The sequence below is a fragment of the Sciurus carolinensis genome, chromosome 11 (genome assembly GCF_902686445.1).
Source record: "Sciurus carolinensis chromosome 11, mSciCar1.2, whole genome shotgun sequence".
Lineage (NCBI taxonomy): Eukaryota > Metazoa > Chordata > Mammalia > Rodentia > Sciuridae > Sciurus > Sciurus carolinensis.
In genome coordinates, this window is record NC_062223.1 from 26,139,228 (window position 1) to 26,163,095 (window position 23,868).

The window sequence follows — 23,868 nt, forward strand, 5'->3', positions numbered from 1 at the left end:
ACAACTTAGGACGTATGAATTCCATAGAGCTATTTTATAATTATGCAATTCAAGTGAAAAGGTCAAATAAATCATGAAAGTCTATGAAGAAGAAGGAATGTACATGATAGAATAAGATAATATGCAATAGTAAAAATGAAAGTCTCAGTTGTTTTATTTGCAGAAATAAAGTCACTTGTATTCCTGACTTACCGTTCACCATCCCCCACAATATCTTACAGTGTGAAGAGCTTTCTCATGGCAGCTTTACCTCCTCATTCCTCAGGGTGTAAATGAGTGGATTCAGCATAGGTGTCAGAATCCCATAGAATACTGTCACGTGCTTGTCTATGGACAAAGTGGATGATGGGCGCATGTAAATAAATATACAGGGCACAAAGAACAAGGCCACCACTGTGAAGTGGGTCCCACAGGTGGAGAGGGCTTTGCGTCTCCCCTCTGCACTCTGGGACCTCAAGGAGCGCAGGATCACCACATAGGAGGCAGCCAGCATGAGGAAGTTCAGCAGGCAGATCACACCACTGTTGGCCACCACCAGCAGACCAGTGGCACCTGTGTTGGTGCAGGCCAGCTCCAGCAAAGGGTACAAGTCACACACAAAGTGATCGATCACGTTGGGCCCACAGAAGGACAGCCGAAGGACCAGGAGGAGCTGCACTGAGGAATGCAGGAAGCCCCCCAGCCAAGCCACCCCCACCAGCATGGCACAGAGCTGCCTGGTCATGAGGGTTGTGTAGTGCAGAGGCTTGCAGATGGCCACATAGCGGTCATAGGCCATCACCGTGAGCAGGATGATCTCAACGCCTCCAAAAAGTGGGCTCCAAAGAGTTGAGCCATGCAGCCCTCGTAGGAGATGGTTGTCCCCTGATACAAGGAGTCAGCGATGAGTTTGGGGGCCAGAGAAGAAGAATAACAGGTGTCAATAAAGGACAGGTTAGCCAGGAAAAAATACATAGGAGTAGCCAGGGTGGAACTGGAGGCGAGAGTAACCACAATGAGCACGTTACCACCAACCGTGGCCACGTAAATTATCAGGAAGACCACAAAGAGAGTTCTTTGCACCTCTGGCTTCTCTGAGAGTCCCAGCATGAAGAATTCCGTAATATTGTGAGATGTTCCCATGGAGTCCAAGGACACTGAGAACACAGGCACAGTACGGCCTGTACCTGTAATGTCAAAAAGCACAAGTGAGAGAATTAATTCCAGGGGTGGGATTGTGACAAGCTTCCCTCTGGCAAAGTCATTTCCCTGTCCCTCTTAACCCTCCTCTGTTCCAAAGATCTTATACCAATTGATTCTGCTAACCACAAAATGTGAACATGTCTGTTAATTTTAAGATCACAAGATATATAACAATAGTTATTAGCTGAAAACAATAACTCAATTATTTCAGTTTGTGATTGTTGTTTCAGCTGAAATTGAATATTCAACAGACATTGACTTTCTAATTAAACTCAGGTGCAACTCTGACCATTTTCAGCACAAATAAGATAGCATTTGAGAAAACCATGAATATTTAGGCTCTCCTGAAATCCCTGCCTTTGTGGTCTGTACCCTTTGAATTAAAGCTCTCTTCTCAGACTTCACTGAAAGATTTGCTAAGCTGTGAGTAGGTGTCTCCAAGAGCAACACAAATCAATGTAAATCAAACTGAAAGAGAAAGGGGTGAAAATGACTTGGTTGCCAAGGGAGACTCACCCCTTTCTCCCCCTCTCCTTGCTTATTTTGTCCCTTTCCCCTTTCAGTCCCCATGTAGGGAAGCAACCTAATTTACCTTTCCCCCTTGTTTATGCATTTGGCACACTTCTGGGGGTTGCTTACCCTAGCATTGCTGAAGCCACCTAGGTAAGGCTGCTGGTCCCTCTTCAGTCTACATGGAGGACTCAAAGAAAAACAAACACACAAAAACAAACAAACAAAAAACCCCATAAATTGATGAGCATCATTTAGTTACATGATTGTGTACCTACTAACTACATAAGGGAGGCTGCAAGGACAGAGAGGAGATGCCCTATCTTAACCAGCTATGGATGATAAGCTCATCTGGCAAATATGTCTACCCATCCTTCATTCTCCTAATGGTGTTGACATGCTTGTGCCTTTCTTAGCTGTTTTTTTTTGAAAAAGTGCCACTGACCTTCCCCGCAGCCTGTGCTTTTCCTAGAAATACCAGCCTTCTTGAGGTAGCTGAATCTTTGGACTTGAAGATCTAATGCTCAGTATGACAAGTGTTAAAGGAGAGCCATTAAGTGTTGGCAAAGGAAAGAGGGACCCAGATAAGAAATGCTGAAGAAAATTCCTTTGCTGACCAGGAAGCTGCTCCCTTTCTTGCAAGAAGGCAAATACATTTTCTGGGAGTGACCAGTCTGAAGAGGACTTTCCTGAGCAGAACTTTAAGGCCAGGAGCACAGACGGCAGCAACAGAGCAAACACCCCCAGCATCTTGCCCAGCTCTGTCCCAACTGCCTTGCAGCTATCTCCTCACCTCATCCTCACTTCAGCCCCAGGAGGTCAATTCCTCTTTGATTCTCATTTTGGAGAGTGAGAAAGAGATTTCACAACTTTCAGGTGGGAAGCTCAAACTTTTTCACTGCCCTCCCCCTCCCTGTCACTTTGTGAAAAGTACAAATAGGAAACAAGTGGCAGAGGAGAGGTTCTCCCCAGGCAGTCTTGCCACAGTCTGTGGGTTTTGCTTACTACACTGTCACTCAGACACACCTGGCTTGAATCCTTCCTCTGCCACTTAATGGCCACATAACCAGGAACAACCTTACAAAACCTGGATGTTCTTATCTGTAAAATAAAGGTGAGAGCCTGAACAATCATTATATGTGTTAATTTTTTTTAAAAACTACTCAAATTTTTAAATAAAGTAGCTCTGTTACATTCCAAGGTTATAGAGAGGACACAAAAATAGCGCATTTCACGTGTTCATAAGAACCTGAATGTGATAAACATTTAATAAATGGCATCTCTCATTGTCATCGTCACCATCATCACCACCATGGGCAACAGATGCTTTTGTGGCTAAAGGAGCCAGGACTCATGTGTTTGCATTCAGGACTAAGCAGGTCTTGCTGTGGGTGTATTTCATCATAAATATGAAAAATATTATAACACTCATCCTCATAAAGAACACAAGAATGCAGAGAAAATATCATGATTATGAAGGGCATATAGTAGTACAGCCAAATAATGAGTTGATGTGCCAATAAATAAAAATAATAAATGGATATATTTCTGGAATTCAAAATTTTAAGAGTATGAAATAAAATAGTCAAGAAAGAAAGTCTTCTGTTTGGGTGATCCATGAGAAAAAAATTTTTTGCAGAACATGATGTATAATTTTAGCAAAATTATTCAACTGTGTTTTAACTTAGGTTGAATTTTTCCTTTATTAAATTTTAAAGATAATTTAAAAAAACTTACCTTGATTAGATCTGAGGATACCAACAGGTCTCCAAAATATTCATACTTCCCAAAATCATACTGTGATGTTCTTGAAAGGTCTTCAAGGACAGCTCCAAGCATATGGTCCTAAATTTCACTGTTTCATATTATAAAATCCCATTTGAGATTAAACATTTTTTTTAATATTAAGGCAAAGCACAGATTAGGCAGTTGCTGCACACTAAAGAAACTTATTGAAACTGAAGTTTGTATAATATAACTAGGTGAAAATATAAAGGGGGACATTCCTTTACAAGCAAGGAATTGCATCATCCATTTCCCTTTGATTTGCTGAAGAACATGATGATATTTAAAATCATCTTTCCCAATTGCCTCTATTTAATGGTGGATTTGAGACTCTGCAAGATGAAGTGTAGCTGTTCCAGAGTTGTATGAGTGATTTGGGACAGCAGCAGAGCTAGAACCCAGGTTGTTCTTCACTCCAATCCATATCCATCTGCTTCCTCTGCCTTTGCCAAGACAAAAAGGCACTGGTGCCAATGCTCAGGGGCAAAAACCTCGGGAAGGGATGACTGGCTTGCTAGCTCGGCTCTCTGTGCAGAATATTCAACAGCACAGTCTCAGGGAAAATCTCTCTCCTCTCACTGAAGAGTGTCATTTATAAGGTGGGAACAAAAACTAGGGGTCACTAGCACTGTACAATCTCCTCCTCTCTGAGGGATACAAACTCTCTGCTCTGAAAAGGTCATTTACTCACACGGCGCTGGAGGCAGCTTCTACCTGTTCACAGGCTGAAACAATGTGAATGCACCATTAACTAGTGCCCGAGAACACACAGGGTCTCTCGGGGAAGTACCTTCCATTCTGCCTCTTGAAAATACCCAGTGTCCTTCTAGTGTCTAGAGGTAAAGTCCACAAAGTGCCAGGAAGAAAAGGAGTTAGGATATTTCAGGAACTGAGAGTGAAGTGTCAGCAATTTTAGAGAAACCACTGACCTAATATGACAAAATTAGCAGCATTTGTTGCACATCCTGTCCTAGGCACAAGCCAGGCCCTCCTGCATGCACCATCTCTGTCATCTTCCCCCACAAAGCTGAGAGACAAGGCTCACTGTCAGTTGCCCCCATCAATACCGTGTGGTGTGCTAAAGATCAAGGGAACCAGAGTCAGAACAACCTGAATTGAGTCAGCTTCCCCATGCCCATCTGTCAGTCAGTAGTTGTTCAGGCCCCACCTAATGTAAGACAGCACTTTGCTAACCAGGCATACCATGGTGAGAAAGACCAACCTGGTTCCCAGCAGCTCGGAGCCTTTATTCTCAAAGGAGCAGTATCCAGCTTCAAAGCAAAGCAGGAAAAAAATATGTAGAGAACATTTACAAAATCAAACACATGACATTGTTGAGATCATGTTAGTTATATTGTTTAGGTTCATAATGATTGACAGGATTCTCTCCAAATAACCAAAAAGTCTTTTTTGTCACATCATTGGGATTGGAAGAGTCATTCTATATGTGATTGCCTTATTTAAAATTTAAATATGTACAAAACTAAGGAGGAGTACTAAGGTAGTAAATGCACCAAAATATAAAGGACAAAAAAGAATTTTTATCATAAAAGTCATATTAGTCATGTTGACTTTGATAGAAAACAAATCATTGTGATTGGGAAGAGACAGTGGACCCTGGAAGGACTAACACTTAGTTCTCGAGCTGGTCTTATGGTTTGAACATGAGGTGTCCCCCAATAGCACATGTGTGAGACAATGTAGGAATGTTGAGAAGTGAAATGTTTATGAGAAAGTTAACCTAATTGATGGATTAATGTATATAATGGATTAATCATTTGATTGGCTAATGGGTAGTAACTGTAGACAGGGAGGGCATGGCTGGAGGAAGTATGTCATTGGGAGTGTGTCCTTGGGGATTATATTATGAATGGGTCCTTGCGCTCTAGTTCTCTGCTTCCTAAATGTTATCTCCTGAACTGCTTTCTTCTGCCCTGCCCTTCCTCCATGAGGTTTCAGCTTGTGTCCAAAGTAATGGAGTCAACCTGCCATGGACTGAATGTCTGAAACTACGTGCCAAAAAAACCTTTTTATCCTCTAAATTGTTCTCATTGGGTATATTTGTCATAGGGACCAATAATAGCTGACTAAAACAGCTGGATTTTGGCTATTTTGGTTTTCCAATTTATAATTCAAATCTTTTTATTTTGTCCTACTTTTTTAAACTGACAAATAATAATTGCATATATTTATGAGGTACAATGTAATGTTTACATATATATATATGCTTTTCAATTTACAATGGTGTTATATCCCAAGAAACCCATCATACATTGAAAAATTTTGTAAGCCAAAAATGAATTTAAGACATCTAATCAACTGAAAATGTCTTTTCTGCATGTATTAAAATGATAAAAATGGTTATTCTTCATTTTTAATGTGATATTACACAATTATTGGTTTACACATGTTGAACCATCCTTGCATCTAAGGTATGAATCCACTTGAACATGGTAAATGACTCTACTAATGTGCTATGGGGTTTAGTATTTGTTGAGGATTTTTGCATTCATGTTTATTATTGACCTGTAGTTTTGTTTTATTCTAGTGCCCTTGTCTATTCTTTGACATTAGTATATCATAGGCCTCACAAAAAGGATTTCATTAGTATTCACTTCTCTTCAACTTTTTAGAACATTTGAGAAGTCTTGATATCAATTTTTCTTTAAATGTTTGTCATGTATCCTCTATTATAGTACTGTTATGTGTTTTTATTAATATAATAATTAATATATCCTCTATTATAGTACTGTTAATACATAATATATAATTAATATATTATTAATATATCCTCTATTATTAGTACTGTTATGTGCTGTTTTTATTAATATAGTTACGTAGTATTATTTGAGATCTGGCATTGTGATACCTCCAGTATTGTTCTTTGTGCCCAGTATAGTTTTGGTTAGTCTAGGTCTCATTCTTCCAAATGAATTTTGGACTATTTTTTTCTAGTTCTTTGAAGAAAGTTATTGATAATTTGATGGAGGCTGCAATAAATCTGCATATTACTTTTGAGAGTATGGCCATTTTGACAATCTTAATTCTGCTTATCCAAGAACATGAAAAGTCTTTTCATCTTCTAAGATCTTCAATTTGTTTCTTCAGAGAACTATAGTTTTCACTATAAAGGTCCTTCACTTTCTTCATTAGATTATTCTCCCAACTATTTTATTTTTTGAAATTATTAGAGCCTACAGAGTAGGAGAAACTCTTTACCAGATACTGTTCCAACAGAAGATTATTTTCCAGAATATATAAAGAACTCAAAAACCATCAAAAGAAACAATCCAATCAATATACTCGCAAAAGAACAAAAATATACGTTTCTCAAAAGAAGAAATGCAAATCGTCAAAATACGTCTGAAAAATATTTAACATCCTTAGCAATTAGGGAAATGAAATCAAAACTACACTGAGTTTCATTTCACTCCACTTGGAATGGCAATCATCAAGGATACAAATAATAAATGCCGATGAGAATGTGGGGGAGAAGGTACAATCATGCATTTGTAGTGGAACTGCAAGTTAGTACAACGACTCTGGAAAGCAGCATAGGAATGCCCCAAAAGCCTAGGAATGGAACCACCATAAGATCCAGTTATCCCATTCCTTGGTATTCATTCAAAAGAACTAAAATCTGCATAATACAGTGATACCTGCATATGTTTATAGCAGTGTAATGCCCAATAGTCAAATTACAGAAACAGCCTAAGTGTCCCTCAAGATGACTGGATAAAAAAAATGTGATATATATACACAATTGAATTTTACTGAATCAGAGGAAGAATGAAATCATGTCATTGCTGGTAAATGGATGAAACTGGAGAACATCATACTAAGTGAAATAAGCCAGGCTCAGAAAGTTAAGGCTCAAATGTTTTCTTGCATATGGGAAAGGTGGAGAGAAACAGGAATGTGGAAAAGAAAGGGGGGATCATCCTCCTGAAAATAAAAAGGAAAAGAGAGGGTAAAGAGATCTAGGCTGAGGGGGAGAGAGATAGGGAAGGAAAGGAAATGCAGAATGTAATTCACAAAATTATTCTACATATATGTATGAATTCATCACAATGAATTCTTTTATGTATAACTATAATGATTCAATTAAAAAATTGATGGAAGGAAAATTAACAACAAAAAATTAGTAACAGATTTTTTTTATTGGAGTTGCTTTTGAATAACATCAAGTTGGAAATAATTGATATCTTGACTATACTGATTGAGTCTTTCTACATTTTTTTTTTCAGTTATTTTATCTTCAGAACTCTGTAGTTTTCCTTATAGAGATCTTCTACATATTTTGTTAGATATTTACCTAAGTGTTTAATTTTTGGGAGAAGTAAATTAAGTGGTATTATATTTTTAATTTCAACATCCACTTGTCCATTGCTGGTTTATAGAAAAATAACAGATATTTGTGTATTGTCTTGTATCTTGCAATTTTTTGCTCTTATCATTTAACAGTTCCAGATTTTTATAGAATGTTTGCCTTTTGGATTTTCTCCATAGGTGATCATGTCATCTTCAAAAGGGACAGTTTTATTTCGTTCTATCATTATATGTTTTCTTTCTTTTCCTTGTCTTATTGATTAGCTAAAACTTTTGGTATAGGATTAAAAATCAGGAGTGAGAAGGAAAATCCTTATCTTCTTATCTTGTTCCTGAACCTTGGTGGGTAGCTTCTAGTTTCCCACTAAATGTCAGCTGTAAGTAGTTTTGAAGATATTAAATTTAAGCAATTTTCTTATTTTCCCAGTTTATTGAGAATTCGTATAATAAAAGGGTGTTGTATGTTTTTAAATAGTTTTTCTGTAACTATCTGATATAAAGGTGATTTTCTTCATCCATTGGTTTCGTGTATCATGTTAATTAATTTTTGAATGTTAAACCAGTCTTGCATATCTGGGATAAATCTCAATTGGTCATGGCGTGTATTTGATTTGCTAATAGTTTGTTGAGAATTTTTGCAGAACCAACAACTGGAAGTCCAAATTCCTTAGTGAGAACGGTAGTGCCTGAAGGTTGCTTCTTGTCATGTCTTTGAAATCACTTTGTTCTCTCTAATCCCTAATCTATTCCCCTCAGGTACAATGACCTTCCAGCACTTTGAACTTGCCCTGCCCTTTTCAATGTTGAATATTCTCACAGACTGACGTGACCCACATACTATCAAGAAAGGATCTCAGGTAGGCGCAATGGGAGATTGAGAAAAACACAGAGACAAAGAAAAACACAGACATTTTAAGCAAACCCGGGGCCAGTTGGGACACTGCCCTCTGATGGAGAAACAAAGACCCAGAACTAGTTCCACAAGTTTATTATATAGGGTCTCATAATCAGGAAGTTTAACTATAGGGGCATTGTAAATTGTTCAAGGCTTGTGAATTATTAAGAGACTACTTTGTGCACTGAAAAATTACAGAACTAGAAACATTTTTGTGGCTATCTGGCTGTACCCAGAAAACCCATTACACTGGAACATCTGATAACTCTTAGCATCAGAGCCAGGTATTAAAGCTGTTCACATCCTGGCCTTTTGGCAAGGAATGCTTCCCAGGTTTGGCTTTTGCCTATTCCATAGGATCAGCTGGTAACACGGGCTCATTTGCTTTCCACAGCAGGCAACAGTGCTTCCCAGAGAAACAAATCCTCTTTCTTTGGACTTCAGTTTAAATTTTACCTTTTAATTGGGCCTTCTGTACTTATTAACAAGTTGTCTTACTTCTTTTCTGTCACATGATCAGTTGCTTGCCTTATAACTTCTGTTCAAAGATCGTAATTACTGTTTTTACTTGCTCCCGTTATTATTTAGTGACTCTATTACAAGACATACATCCAATGTAGTTTTTCCACAATCTCATCTTCTGTTTTGTTAAATCTTGTATCTCCAGTTAACAACATAAACTATGAAATAAAAGAGATGCTGTAAAATTTTTCAACAAGTTAATGAATAAATAAATAACTAGTGACTACAACTATATAAGTCTTCAAAAATGATCTCCAACCCAAAACTAGTAGTGAGAAGAAAACTGAATCTTAGATAAATTGAAAGCACTTGCTCTTGAAAATTAGGTAATAAGTGATAAATTTTTGTCACTGAACAAACTAATTGGGCTGATATAACACTGCTATTAGTAGTACTAGTAGGGCTGGGGGGATAGCTTAGTTGGTAGAGTGCCTGCCTCGTCAAGCACAAGGCCCTGGGTTCAATCCCCAGCACCGCAAAAAAATAACTAAAAGCTAGTAGTACTAGTAGTAATAGTACTGAGGATTCAACTCAGGGGTGCTTAATCACTGAGCTACATCCCTAACACTTTTTAAATTTTATTTTGAGACAGGGTCTTACTAGTTGGTAAGGACCTTGCAAAGTTGCTGAGGCTGACTTTGATTGTGATTCTCTTATTTCACCCTTCCCGGTTGCCAGGGTTACAGGTGTGCACCACTGCACCCAGCTTCATATATTATTCTAGACTGTCTATTTTTCCATAGTGTCCCTGAAACTATTTTTTTTTCCTTTTTAAATCTTCCTGACCTTAGTTATGTGATTGATCTAATGATATCTTTACATATTGATGTTGTTTTAAAAACTTGTGGGAAATCCCAGTGAATATAATTAAGCAAGAATCAGTTTGGACACATTCCAGTTGCAGGACTCCAGGATTAACGTGGGCTCATGGTATAAAATCCTCAGTGAGTTTTGCCCCCTCAGGTAGAAGATGCTGTCCTTTTAGTAACTGATAAATTATTTCCAAGGAAGCTTTATTAGGCTTGCAGCCTGATCTCCAAAATGTACAATAATGCCTTGTCCTAAGTTCTTGTACAAGTATTTGACTGTATTAACACCAGAGGAGATGGGTTAAAGAGCTAAATGGTAGTTATTTTTTATTAAAGTTGCTAGAGAATAACTAAGGAGATATTTCCCTATTAAATTGGCTAACTTCTATCTTCTTATGTAGACAATTTGTTGGCATTTTTGATAAATTATCCTCATGTGGAAATTTCAACTTTTCTATTTGTACCATGGAATTCCTTTGAAATTGATCAACAATGCTAGTAATGGTTTCTGCAATATTTAGAAGTCTCTGGATTAAATGGACAGACATAGCTGTATGATTTTAAATGTATTCTCCAGGAATAATATGACCTTTTTTCTTTCTGCATGCATACTGGATGAAAGAGGTGTTTCTAGCTCTTCCTGAGTGAAGAATTCTATTTTAATCTGTGGAGAAACTTCCAAAGGTAAGATTTCATCAATTGATAGTGGGAACCCTGCTTTACAGTTGTGTGAACTTTTCATTATACAGGAAATTATATTACTTGAGTTTATAAGAATTATAATGTTGAAAAAACTTCTGCAGGTAGAAAGTGACTAGTCAGGTTTTATTTGATAGTTGTCATAAACATATCTCAATCAATTAATTCAGGGACAATTTAAATTCTCAATAGCTTTATATGTATCAATTAATTCAGGGAAAATTTATATTTGCAATAGTTTTATATATATATATATATCAATTAATTCAGGGACAATTTATATTTGCAATAGTTTATATATATATATATATATATATATATATATATATATATATATATATTTATCAATTAATTCAGGGACAATTTATATTCTCAATAGTTATATTTCCATCTGGAAAAATAGAAGATTCATGGTGAAAAGCTGATTCTTCTCTCAGAACCAAAATTTCTATTGTCTGATGACATGACCCCTGGTGTAGACTCTGAGACTTAATAAGCTAGTGGAAGCTTTGTGATGCCTAGAAGTCTACCTTATTTTATCAGCACAACAAAAGGGACATGCTGGACAAACACATGTTGGTAGAATAAATAAATGAAAGATTGCCTATACAATACACCTTTCTACAATACTTTCCATTATTTCACAGGTTGTGATAACTGCTTCTGGCCTCTGAAATTAGTGTCTACTTAATAGGTGAAAGTAAAGTGGAATCTCCTGGGCAGGGTTTGAGGAAGGGAATGATATGATCTGAATAAGATTTAAAATGATCATTTGAAATGCTTCAGGGAGACAGTTTGTTGGAGGCCAAAATGAAAGTAGGCAGACCTGGCAGGGTCTATTTCAGTAGACAGGGGATGTTAATGGGGTGTGTGGTGAATAATCATATTTGCAATGTACTATAAATTAAGAGTGAACAAGACATTAAATGTATGACATGAGAGGAACAAAGGAGTTATGGACATCATCTGAATTTGGTCTTACCTATGACAAAGAAGTTGCTATTTCTTTAAGCAGAGAAAGCTTTAGCAGGAATAGGTGTATCGTGAAAACTTAAGTTTACTTTTTAAATTGGGGATGCCAGTTAAGTAGTTACAGACACCAGTTTGAAAAGTAGGGGAGAGATACTGTTGAAGACACATAATTTGTGAGAGCTTTAGGTATTTATAGGTGAAGAAAAGGAGAAATATGTAAGTAAAGAAGGTAAAAGGAGGTTTCAGTGGAGTGGTGGATATCTGAGACTGTGATAATTACTGGTTACTCATTGTCACATGAAACAATTTTGTTTTATGCTCCTCCTTTACTCAAACATTTATGTCAAGTTCCTCACCTGTGGTACCTCAGAATGTGACTTTATTTGGGACAGAGTCTTTGAGTAGGTCACCAAGTTAAAGTCAGTTCTTTAGGGTGGACATCAATCCAACATGGCTGGTGTCATAGTGGAATTGGAAATTTAAATAATGAGAATGATACAGTTAACCATCTGTAAGCCAAGAAGCAGCACGGAACAGATCCTCCCTCATGGTCTTCTAGAGAATAAACATGGTAACAATAAACACTTAAATTTTGAGTGTCCAGATTGCGGGATTCAGAGACAACAAATTTGTGCTGCTTAACCACACAGTTTGTGCTGCTGTGTTGTGAAAGTTTGAGCAAATGAATATACTTTTTGCTACTGGGAGGTGGAGTGCTGCTGCAATAAATATCCAAAAACACAGAACTATGTCTGTGATTGGTGGTTAGCTGCTGGGAGAGTTTGGTATTTATGATAGAAAGCCTCAATTTTGCCTTGAACCCATGGGTAGGAATTTGAACATTGCAGGTGATTCTAGTGAAGACTCAGAGGAAAGAGGGGAACCATAAAGAAGGCATGTATTGAACTTAAGAACACATACATCATATTGTGCTAAGTGTTCTTAGATATATGGATGCTAAGGCATGTGTAGTTGAGGTCTCACACGAGCAACTTGTGATTAGAAAGTGGAAGGAAATCATTGTCTTAAAGTCATAGCACTGCCAAATAATAGTGTCTTTGGTCTAATTTCATATTAACAATTTATTTTATTATAAAATTACCTCAAGTGAGTTTTTGGCATTACACCTTCCTGACTCTACAAATGTCGTGTCTTCCTATGGAGTCTCTTTACCATTCTATTTTAATCTCATTTCTATAAACTCACCTAAAGTGCTGCTGCCTGTGAGAATCTTTCCCAGATACCAGTTGGTTTGGATATCAGTTGTGAATGCTTAGCATAGCATATATACCTATATGATACTTATCAAGTTGATCTTTAATTGCCTGACCCCATGATTATGTGTCATGTCACTTATGGCAGGGAACTGTGTCATATTCAACTTGGTCATCTAGATATCTACAACAGGTATCTTGATACAAGTCAACACTTCTTATATGTTTTGTTAGTGGTTAAGTGAGTAAAATAAATAAATAAAATAAAATAAAATAACAGTACTTATAAGAACAGTTTTCATTGTTTTGTAGGTGAACTGCTTTAATAACTGGAATCATCATCAATAAAGGAATAGATGGAACACAAGAGCAATATAACTTACTTTGTCCTCTTGGGCCTCACACAGAATCCAAAGGAGCAGAAAGTGCTTTTTGTTATGTTCTTGTTCTTCTACATCTTGACCATGGTGGGAAATTTGCTCATTGTTATGACCATAACTGTCGGGGTACTGCAGACCCCCAGCCCTTTGGTGTGGCCAAGATGGCGCCTGGCAAGGTGCCAAGGAAGTGCTGAGAACAAAACCAGGTACCTCCAGCAGACTAATACTCTCTGCCAACAAGTGGCGTTATTTGAGGAAGTTAATGTGATTGGTCATGGGTCCTCGTGGACACTGCATGATTGCTATATCCACACTATTGTGCTCCATTACTGTCCATGCTTTCCCCTCGTGATCTATAAGCTGATTGGTTGTTGTATGTAATGTAAGGCGCTTGCAAGAGTGGCCCGCCGCTGCCGGCCAGCCAGAAGTAACTGCTAGCAGAAAATAAAGAACTTGCCCCGATCCGGTTTCGTGTTTCTCTGAGGGCAGGGGACGCGATAAATGGTGCCAAAACCCGGGAACGAGAAAAAATATAAGGGTAAGTTCACATAAGTTCTCAAATCAAGAAAAATTAGTCTGAGAGTTCAAAAGGTGAGACGTCTCGAGGTTCGCGGAGCTGCGACAATTTATCACAGAAGGATCCCCGTAAGAGGGACGAGTCATAAAAAGAGGATCCCCATAGGAGGGACGATTCATCACAAGAGGATCCCCATAGGAGGGACGATTCATCACAAAAGGATCCCCGTGGGAGGGACGATTTATCACAAAAGGATCCCCGTGAGAGGGACGATTCATCACAAAAGGTTCCCCATAGGAGGGACAAGTCAAGTGGCCAGATACAGATTTATATAGTGGTACCAAACTGTGTATGTGTGTGCGTGCGTGAGAGAGTGTGTGCGTGCGCGCGCTTGTCTTTTTGTTTGTGTGTTTAAACTAGTAAACTACCTCTTAGTGCTGTAAGATTTAATCATAGGAATAGAACTGTCTAAAACTAGGCTAAATTCAGAAATTTCATAAGAACAATAATTTTTCACAGACAAGGGTAAGTTAAGTGGTAAGTAATAAAGTAATAAAATAATAAAGCAATAAAGTAATAAAATAAGTAAGGCTAGAAAGCCCGGTAACAGAGAAAGATTAATAGGCTTTAAGCCCGGTAACAGAGAGAGGTTAATAGGCTGAAAGCCCGGTAAAAGTTCACAGAAGGCAGACTCGTTGCCCGGTAAAATTAGTTAGTTTCAATTTATGAAGGGGTACCAAATTGTGTGTGTGGTGTGTGTACTTTTCGTGTTGTTTGTGTGGTTCATCTGGGTGATTGGGTCAGCTCTTAGCAGTGTTAGAATTTGACCATGGGAACAAAACTCTCCAAAACTAGGATGCAGCAGCCTCTTAGGGAGTTGCTAAAAAGTCATGGAATGCCACTAAAAGCAAAAAAAAAAAAAAAAAAAAACAGCTCGAATGTTCCTTGATACCATAGAGAAGGTCTCTCCGTGGTTTTTAAATGAGGGGCTGTTAATTATTCCACAGTGGGAACATAATATAGTAGCCATAGTCCCCACAAGTATTGGGAGATAATTGTTTCATGATTTTCTGCATTCAAACCTAATCTGATTTCTCAACCAGGTAAAAAAAGGGTTAAAAAGTCCTGGGTGATCCTCCCTCCCCCCTGCCTGGCCTTGTCAAAGCCTACAATGCAATGTAAATTACAACAGTCTCAGCGGGAGGGAGGAGGGGTAACCTGAAGAAAAAAAAAAAAAAAAAAAAAAAGGTGTCCGTTTTAAACTTAACTAACTTATTTTCTAGGATTCTTCGTTTGTTTTGTTTTTCTTTAATGCTGTATTTTTGAGCTCATAATTTTGATCCTACATACCTAGGTTAATGATTTTTTTCTTTTTGATCAGTTCTATTTTTTATTCAACTGAAGTTTTTAAACATCTGTTTCATTGCAATGAACATTTACCTATAAAGTTACAAGGCCTTTGATTTTGTGTTATGTGTTATGTTGTGCTGTCTAATGTCATGTTTTGTCAAAACTGAGCACTCTTAAAATTAAAATTTAAAAATGGATCCAAATACATTTATTCACGTGATTTAAAAAGGTTCAATTTAAATTGGGTAAACTAATAAAAGTAAAATATCTTTGAAAATAACTTGCAAGATTCCAGGTGGTCAAACTAATGAAATGTTAATGTTAAACAATGTCTAATATCAATTGCTTCTAGGACTTTTCTTCAGCAGGAAAGAGGCAATGGATCCTGTTCAGGACACTTGTCTGATATCTTGGTTTTTATAAAATAAATAAATTGGAGTTAACATGTATGGGATTACTCAAATGTGTTTGTAGAGACGTCTGGTTAATTTACAAAGTTAAAATGCTAATTGTTAAATAACATCAAGTACTTTTAACTTCTTAAATTACATGGGGTAACATACTTAAACATTATTGGTGTTTTCATAGGTTGGTAAATAAAAAGGGTTTAAACTTGCTTTGTGTCATCACTAAACTAAAAACAAGGTTATTAGAAGTTATGTCCTAACAAGTGGAATTCTATATATAAAGGGTCCCAAAAGTTTCACCTGTGTTTCAATTAAGAGTACTATAAACAACAAAATATTTAATCTTATTAAAATAGAGTGATTTATCTAAATTCAAAAATTTCATAAGAGTTGTTTCAGAATGTGAACAAAAAGGGGTCAACAGATAGAAAAGACAAAATAAAAGGTTCTGGGTTTAAAATGTATTTAATAAAAAGGAAAAGGAAATGTTTCTGGGTAAGAAAGTCTGTGTGTAAGTAAAGGGCAAGTTTCAACAAGTCTGTATATAACTAAGTTGGTTGTATGTATGTAAAACAGCTAAAGCTATTTAAGGTTTTTCCTAAGGTAAAATACTAATGTTCTAATATAAGCCAAAGTTTAATCTATATGGTAAAATGACATGGTAACATGGCAAGGATTTCTTAGAAACACTAATTTACTCTTAACTTTGTGTCTCTTAAGTTTTATTCTTTAGAACAATTAGTCTTAAAAATTGGGGTGTATACAATTATGGTTAAACAACTGTTAAAGTATTGTACTGTGTTACAGAGTCTAAATTTTTCTTTAAAAACTAAATTTGGTAAGAAAAAAGGTGTCAAGGTAATTGTGAAATGGTTTCTAGTTGTATATTAAATGTGTTCATATTTTTCAGGTATACAAGTTTTAAAGCAGGAAATTTATCGAGCTGCTATTCTCCAGATAAACTTGTTTGTAATGGTAATTTTAAGCTTATAAAGAGTAAATTTCATTGGGGATTAATTTCTATCATTTAGTGTTCTATTAGAGGACCTGTTATCAATAGGATATATGTAAAATTGGTTATATTTTACATTGAGATAAAAAATTTCAAATGTAAATGTATTTCTAAACATTAGAGCCTGACTTGTTTAAAGGTTAATTTTGTGAAACATGAAAATATTTTGCCACTTTGACACACAAAAGGAAAGTTAAAAACTCTCTCAGCCTTTCTTTGATTCATGTTTTAGATACAATGTTAAATTGTGTTAATTATAAAGTTTGTATAGACTCAGGAAACAGTATATGTAAACTACTTAATGATATTTAAGGAAGAAGCAAAGATCAACATCAGAATTAGAACACTTAAGATCTATAAAGAGTCACGCCTTACCTGAGATAAGGCTCTGCCTCTCACCTTACTGCATGTTAGAGTGACTCCAAAATAAGTCAGACTTCAACTTATTTAAAGTTATAATCAAAAGATTGGTTTTTGTTGTAAAATTACTATGATCTCAAATAGGAAATATAATGTGGTTCTCAGTCAAAATTCAAGATAGCTATTATACAAGCAGAATATATTTTTACTCTTGCTAATTTCATTTTGTAAAACTGTTACCTGTTAATGTTTTGCAGAAGTAGCTGCTTCAAGAACATGCAACCTAGGTAACTTATGATAATAAGCCATCACCTATAGAACAGATAGTGGTAACTTCCAGAACTAATGCAGACTCCAGTTAGATAAAAGGGTAAATAACTGTAAAGTTATGAACATTAAAGTTAAAGCCCAGTACTCTCACTTTATGACTGGTGAAACTGGCTTGCTGGATGATTAAGATCAAACTTAGAGATTGGAATTAAATACAGAAGGCAAGATAGGCCAGTATTTGGATCTTTTGCCCTCAGTCAGCCTGAACCCAGGGAATAAGAGGACTTCTCTAAGGAGTGCTGCAACTCTGGGTCACACAACCTCCTGATCAAGGAGATTGTTGAGACTAGAGGATGAGAATCGCTCAGTGCATCTGCTGCAGAGGAGGGTCATGAAAAAAGGGAGACATCCCTTAATGCTTCCTAAGGAAGTCACCTCATCAAGGAGACCCTGCCTAACCAATGGTACTGGAGGAGCTAAGAAACTGCTCTTCAGTTCTCTACAAGTGGCCCCTGTGGGAACTCAGCTGACTCTTTAACAAGACAGGAACCAGGTCAATTTGACCAGCTTGATCCTAGACACCCAGCAAAACAGTGAAAACCAAAATATAGCCATTCTTGGGCATTTAAGAAAAATAATAATTAAATGTAACTTAAGATGTACACTTGAATAAAGACTTGAAGCTACAAATGAAAGAAAGATTCTTCAGCAAATGTGCCTGATAACTATCAAGAGAAACTGCCAGAGTCAGAAGTTTTTAGTCAGTTTAAGGCCTGCAGATCTTCCTAAGCTACACAGGTAGACTTAATCTATGTTTGCTTGTATGATTACCTAGCCCTAAGTAACAGAAGTATAGAGCTCTCTACTAAACACAGGTTATACCAATAAAGGGATATTTTCCACAATCAGATGACTTAAGTAGCTTAACTATATTTTTTGGGATATCTATGACATTAAGAGTTAAATGTTGTGTTTACATTCCTGATAACTTGGACAATGTTAAAGTTCCCAAATAAAGGCCTTGTCCTTTCCAGCCTTTGCTAGGTCTAGTTATGGGAACAATTTCTCAGTTCTTCCACCTCCTGGTGAAAGATTGACTTCTGTCATTTTCATGATACTCAGTGGCATGTTCCAGATGCTACAACATTTACTTTGTACTAATTTCATTTCAGTATTCATGTCTTTTTGTTCTTCTATCATAGAAACACCCACCCCCAGATGACTTTACAACCTACTCCTCCCCAACCAGACTTCTACCTCGGACCCCTCGATTGACCCGATTTTTAAAAAAAGGAACTCCAAACTGCTTGCCCCTCACTGCCCCCTTTCAGCTTCGAAGCAGCCAGAACGACCGACGCCCCCTTTTCCTTGAAGCAGTTGGGAGTTCCTATAGCTAAAGCGGGGAATGAAGCCAGAATTAAGGACAGGTAGTTAGTGTAGAAATAGGGAATTGGGTCAATTCGAGGAAATAAAGCCATGAAGCCATCTGCCTTTGCAAATGTCAAGGATCTCCGGAGCCCATTGATTACCAAATTTACCTGCCTATAGGGGATGTAGGGTGCGCTCACTTCTCGGGATTTTCGAAATATCAGCTTTCTCCCTGCCGGGAGAAGCCTGTATTATTCCCTTTAAACAATCCAAACTATGGTCCTTACTCAACAGTACCAAATGATTAAGCAAACTGATAACCGAGGCAGGATGGACAAATGGATATAAGATTCTATCCATGATAAACAAAAAGGGGGAATAGAGGAGACCTTCAGGTCCCCTAAAGATAAACTTTCTCTTTGTCTCTTTGTTTGGGGTTTTTTAACTCTGGGTAATAAGGGTAACCCGGTGCTTTACTGGAGCTGCGGCTCAGTTTGTGTGTTTCCACGGAATAAACTAACTTACAACCTCTTTTTAGTCTCTTAGGAGGAACAGTTCAACTATGTAACAAAACAACTGCTTCTCTCAATTGTACTTCAGATTTGTGCTATCTCTCAATGTTAAAATGCTTCTAGGTTCCTGCTGGCAGACTTAATGTGTGTTCCTACCTTCCTACCAGTCCCAGTCTCTGTTACAGATGATGAATTGCCAGTATTGCTTTCCAGAAATAAGAGGGACTTTGGAATCACCACGGCAGTCATTACCGCCGTAGTTGCATCAGCGGCAGCAGCCACTGCAGCAGCTGTAGCCTTGACGACATCAGTACAGTCAGCAACTAAGCTTAATGAAGTGGTCCAGCAGACAGCTACTGCTCTGTCTACTCAACAAACAGTGGATCAACACCTAAAAGCAGGACTACTTTTGGTGAACCAGCGTGTGGACTTACTTCAAGAACAAATGGACCTTTTACAAGAACTGTTAAGCGTGGGGTGTATTTATCATCTGCCGGGACTGTGCATTACACCTGTAGCTTATCATAATCTTAGTTATGCAGCAAATTTGTCTAAAATCATATCTACTCAGCTACGTGCCAATTGGTCTTATAAATTTGATAATCTTACTGCCATTCTTAGATCACAAATTGTTAGCCTTAATTCTACTAGAGTTAAAATATATCTGAAATACAAAATTGGTTATCTTCTTCCTTCAGTTTTGTAAAGCAATGGGCAGGAATGGGAGCATTGTGTGTGTTTATGATCATTGCAATTATCTTCCTCACACGCTTTATCATGCATATACGCCAAGTTCATGCCAGAGATCGCATCATTTTCCATCAAGCCATGATGGCCTTAGAGGCTGGCAGCTCTCCTCAAGTCTGGCTGAGCATGCTGGATCGGTAGTCAATGACGGTTAAGGAAGGAGGTAACCGCGTACCGACCTAAGACAGGAGCTGTAGCATGCTCTGCAGTTATCTGATGACGGGTAAGGACGATGGTTGATCACTCCGCCTAAGACAGGCACGATCCCGAGCCAACATTCTTTTAATAAATAAAAAAGGGGGAGCTGTCGGGGTACTGCAGACCCCCAGCCCTTTGGCGTGGCCAAGATGGCGCCTGGCAAGGTGCCAAGGAAGTGCTGAGAACAAAACCAGGTACCTCCAGCAGACTAATACTCTCTGCCAACAAGTGGCGTTATTTGAGGAAGTTAATGTGATTGGTCATGGGTCCTCGTGGACACTGCATGATTGCTATATCCACACTATTGTGCTCCATTACTGTCCATGCTTTCCCCTCGTGATCTATAAGCTGATTGGTTGTTGTATGTAATGTAAGGCGCTTGCAAGAGTGGCCCGCCGCTGCCGGCCAGCCAGAAGTAACTGCTAGCAGAAAATAAAGAACTTGCCCCGATCCGGTTTCGTGTTTCTCTGCGGGCAGGGGACGCGATACATAACCTTTAGTAAGACCCTGGGCTCACCAATGTACTTCTTTCTTGCTAGTTTATCATTTATGGATGTCATTTATTCTACAGTTATTTCCCCAAAATTGATTGCGGACTTGTTTTTTGGGAAGAATACCATATCCGTCAAGTTTTGTATGACTCAGCTATTTACAGAACATTTTCTTGGTGGATCAGAGGTCTTTCTTTTGTTGGTGATGGCCTATGACCGCTGTGTGGCCATCTGTAAGCCTTTGCATTATTTGGTTATCATGAGGCCATGGGTGTTTGTTTTACTGCTCATAGTTTCCTGGGTTGGAGGTTTTTTGCACTCAGTAATTCAGTTGGGCACTACTTATGGGCTCCCATTCTGTGGTCCCAATGTCATTGATCACTTCATATGTGACATGTACCCCTTATTGAAACTTGTCTGTATTGACACCTATGTCATTGGCCTCTTGGTGATGGCCAATGGGGGACTCATCTGCACAACTGTGTTTCTGCTCTTACTCATGTCTTATGCTGTTGTCTTGCACTCTTTAAAGAACCTGAGTCAGGAAGGGAGGCGGAAAGCTCTCTCCACCTGTGGCTCCCACATCACTATGGTTGTCCTCTTCTTTGTTCCCTGTATTTTCATGTATGCAAGACCAGCTAAGACTTTCCCCATTGACAAGTCATTGAGTGTGTTTTACACAGTCATAACCCCCATGCTGAACCCCTTCATCTACACTCTGAGAAACTCAGAAATGACAAGTTCCATGAAGAAACTTTGGAGAAGAAAAATCTTATCAGGTAGCAAGTAAGTGTGTTGCCCACTATGATGAGAGACATTTCAATATAAAACTGTTTCTTTAGGAATCATCAGACTTTTAAAGATTGATGCTGACTTCCCTTCCTTTAAATGAATTTCTAGTAAACATAATTAAAGAACAAACTATGTCTTTGTGCCATTAATATGTTTCTCTGTTGTAATATGAACTCTATAATGTCTTGTTTATCACTGCACTGGACAATTATAATTCACATCTAGTTGGGAGTCGATATAGAATATGTAAGAAATTAATGAATGATAATTTGTATAGCTTTACACTGTTTATTTAATATCTGTATTATTTTTATTTCTTTGTCATTTCTTGGTTTCTTTTGCATTGACTCTTCTATTATTTTATTTAAATTCTATATAAGTTCTGTTAATTATTTGACTTCAGTTGCATTACATATGCAATTTTTAGTGCAATATTTTATTCCTTAAATTAAAAAAATAGAAATCGTATTAGATAATGATATTAAAAATAGAACCCACACAAAACAGCAAGACTGCAGAATAAATCCTGTACTCACCCCACCAGAGTCTCCCAGTGATACTTGCAGATGCAGACATGGTGCTGTTTCTTAAAATTCTTCAAGTAAGAAATGTTATCATTTGTGTCAATAAGGGTTACTTTGGGGGACATTGCACTAAGTGACATAGGGTGGACACAGTAAGACAAGTAGTGCATGATAATATTCATATGTGGCATCAAAAATAGTACATTTCTAGTAGCAGAGAGCAGAATGGTGGTTGGCATGGGCAGGAGGGTGGTAGAAGAGTGGAAATGTTGGTCAAAGAGTACAAAGTTTTATTTTACAAGATAAATGATTTCTGGTGTATTATGACAATAATACTGTTCATAAGATGAAGTATGTGTTTAGTAGCTTAATTATGGGGGTCATTTCATAGTGTGTGTGTATGTGTGTATGTGTGTGTATAGACAGATTATTTTGTATATCTGAAGTATGAATGATTACTATTTGTCAATTTTGCCTCACTAGGGCTGAAAATTTTTGAATATACAGAAACAATGCTTGTGATACTACTAAATATAACTACTACTTGCGATTTAGCATTTTGTTTGTTGTCCTGTATACCTAGAGACTTGTTTTAGTAGAAGTTTACAGTTAAAATTGTGCTTGAAGTTATTTAGGTAGTCGATTTCTTTCTATAGTTATGACACAACTTTATGAAACTTATGTTCATTGGGTGGTTGTTTTCAAATTTTGGAATTGCTTCTTTATCTCTTTCTAGTTTTCTTTGTATACATTTATCTAATTTTCACTATCTTCAGCATTTCTTTCATTCCAAACTCTAACACTGCTAATTTATTACTCTGGTTGAATTGCATTGGTTCCTACATCCTACATAATGTGAAAAAATGGCAAGAGATGAATTTCATCTTCATTTGTATTTTGTTGAATTTTTTAAACTATCAAGAATAATATAACTTTTCAAAATGTTTTTATAAGTTATTCAGATAACTACACGATTTTATCCTTATATATACTAATGTGATCCATAATATCATGTGAGTTTCTTATATTGGATCATCTTGGCATTTGTGGAACAAATTTTGCTAGTGTTATGTTATGTTAGGTTGCTGGTTTTTTCAAAGGACTTTTGCATTGATTTTTATAAATTAAGACAGTGTATAGATTTTTATAAGTACACCATTATCTGGAATTTTATATGCTGATTATATCTGATCATCTTTATAAAAATTCACACCCAATACCCCTTAACACTGTCACACTTAATGTTTACTTTCAGTTAGTATTAGCACTTTTGACTAGCTAATATGTGACATTTTTTATTTGAAATTTATTATTATTATTTGTTTTCTTTCTATAATGTATGCCTACTGCTAGGTTCTCAGTTTTATGATACTCCTGGAAACAGTAAATATTTGTAGAAAGAATGCTTTACAGAAAGAATTAGTTTCACTGTTTAAAACAATTTATTTTATGACACTTTAAGTGGAATTGAGATGTGTTTTCTCTACAGGTTTGTGAGTAACAATCACCTCCATCATTTATAAAACACTTACCACTGTCAGGAATTGTTCCAAGCATGAAATGTGGGTTTCCTCCCACAGTACTGTCAGTTTTTATTCCTTTCAATGCTACCTCAAGACAGATACCATTATTGAACCCATTTTACAGTTGCACAAACTTTAAACCTTTGTTAAAAGACCCATGGAGGTTGAAAACCCTGCACAAGGTAACGGCCTTGACACCAAATCCAGAAGACATACCTGGGCCCAGGTGTGGTAGGTACTGTTTCCTGGTGGTGATGGTCAGACCTTGAGACCTGTTTGCATAAATGAAGTAAATAGTATCCATTGATTCTTTTTTTTTTGTAGTTTTATAGTTTATATACAATTTTTTTGTTTAAAAATTTTAAGTGTGACATATTTTCAGACTCAGGTAAAAGTTGCAAGACATCCTGGAGAACCTTCCACCAGTTTCTGCCCACATATTCTTATTTTTCTACATTTGCTTTTTATTTTCTTGTCTTTTGTTTTTGCACATACGTGTG

General features: G+C 37.1%; 1 protein-coding gene and 1 pseudogene across 1 annotated transcript; one reads left to right on the forward strand and one right to left on the reverse strand.

Moving 5' to 3' along the window:
- Positions 1–235: 235 nt before the first annotated feature.
- On the reverse strand, positions 236–1,122 carry LOC124959289 (olfactory receptor 4C3-like; annotated as a pseudogene).
- A 12,151-nt stretch (positions 1,123–13,273) lies between these two features.
- On the forward strand, positions 13,274–21,319 carry LOC124959837 (olfactory receptor 4A47-like). Its single transcript, XM_047518274.1, has 2 exons — positions 13,274–13,411; positions 20,528–21,319. Exons 1-2 carry the CDS (start codon positions 13,274–13,276, stop codon positions 21,317–21,319), a joined length of 930 nt encoding a protein of 309 aa, XP_047374230.1.
- The last annotated feature ends 2,549 nt before the right edge of the window (positions 21,320–23,868 follow it).

Excerpts from the sequence above, each read along its gene's own strand:
- LOC124959837 (XM_047518274.1), top strand. The coding sequence starts at position 13,274 with ATGGAACACAAGAGCAATATAACTTACTTTGTCCTCTTGGGCCTCACA. Across the intron at positions 13,412-20,527 it reads ATTTGCTCATTGTTATGACC|ATAACCTTTAGTAAGACCCT; the intron begins ATAACTGTCGGG and ends GGGACGCGATAC.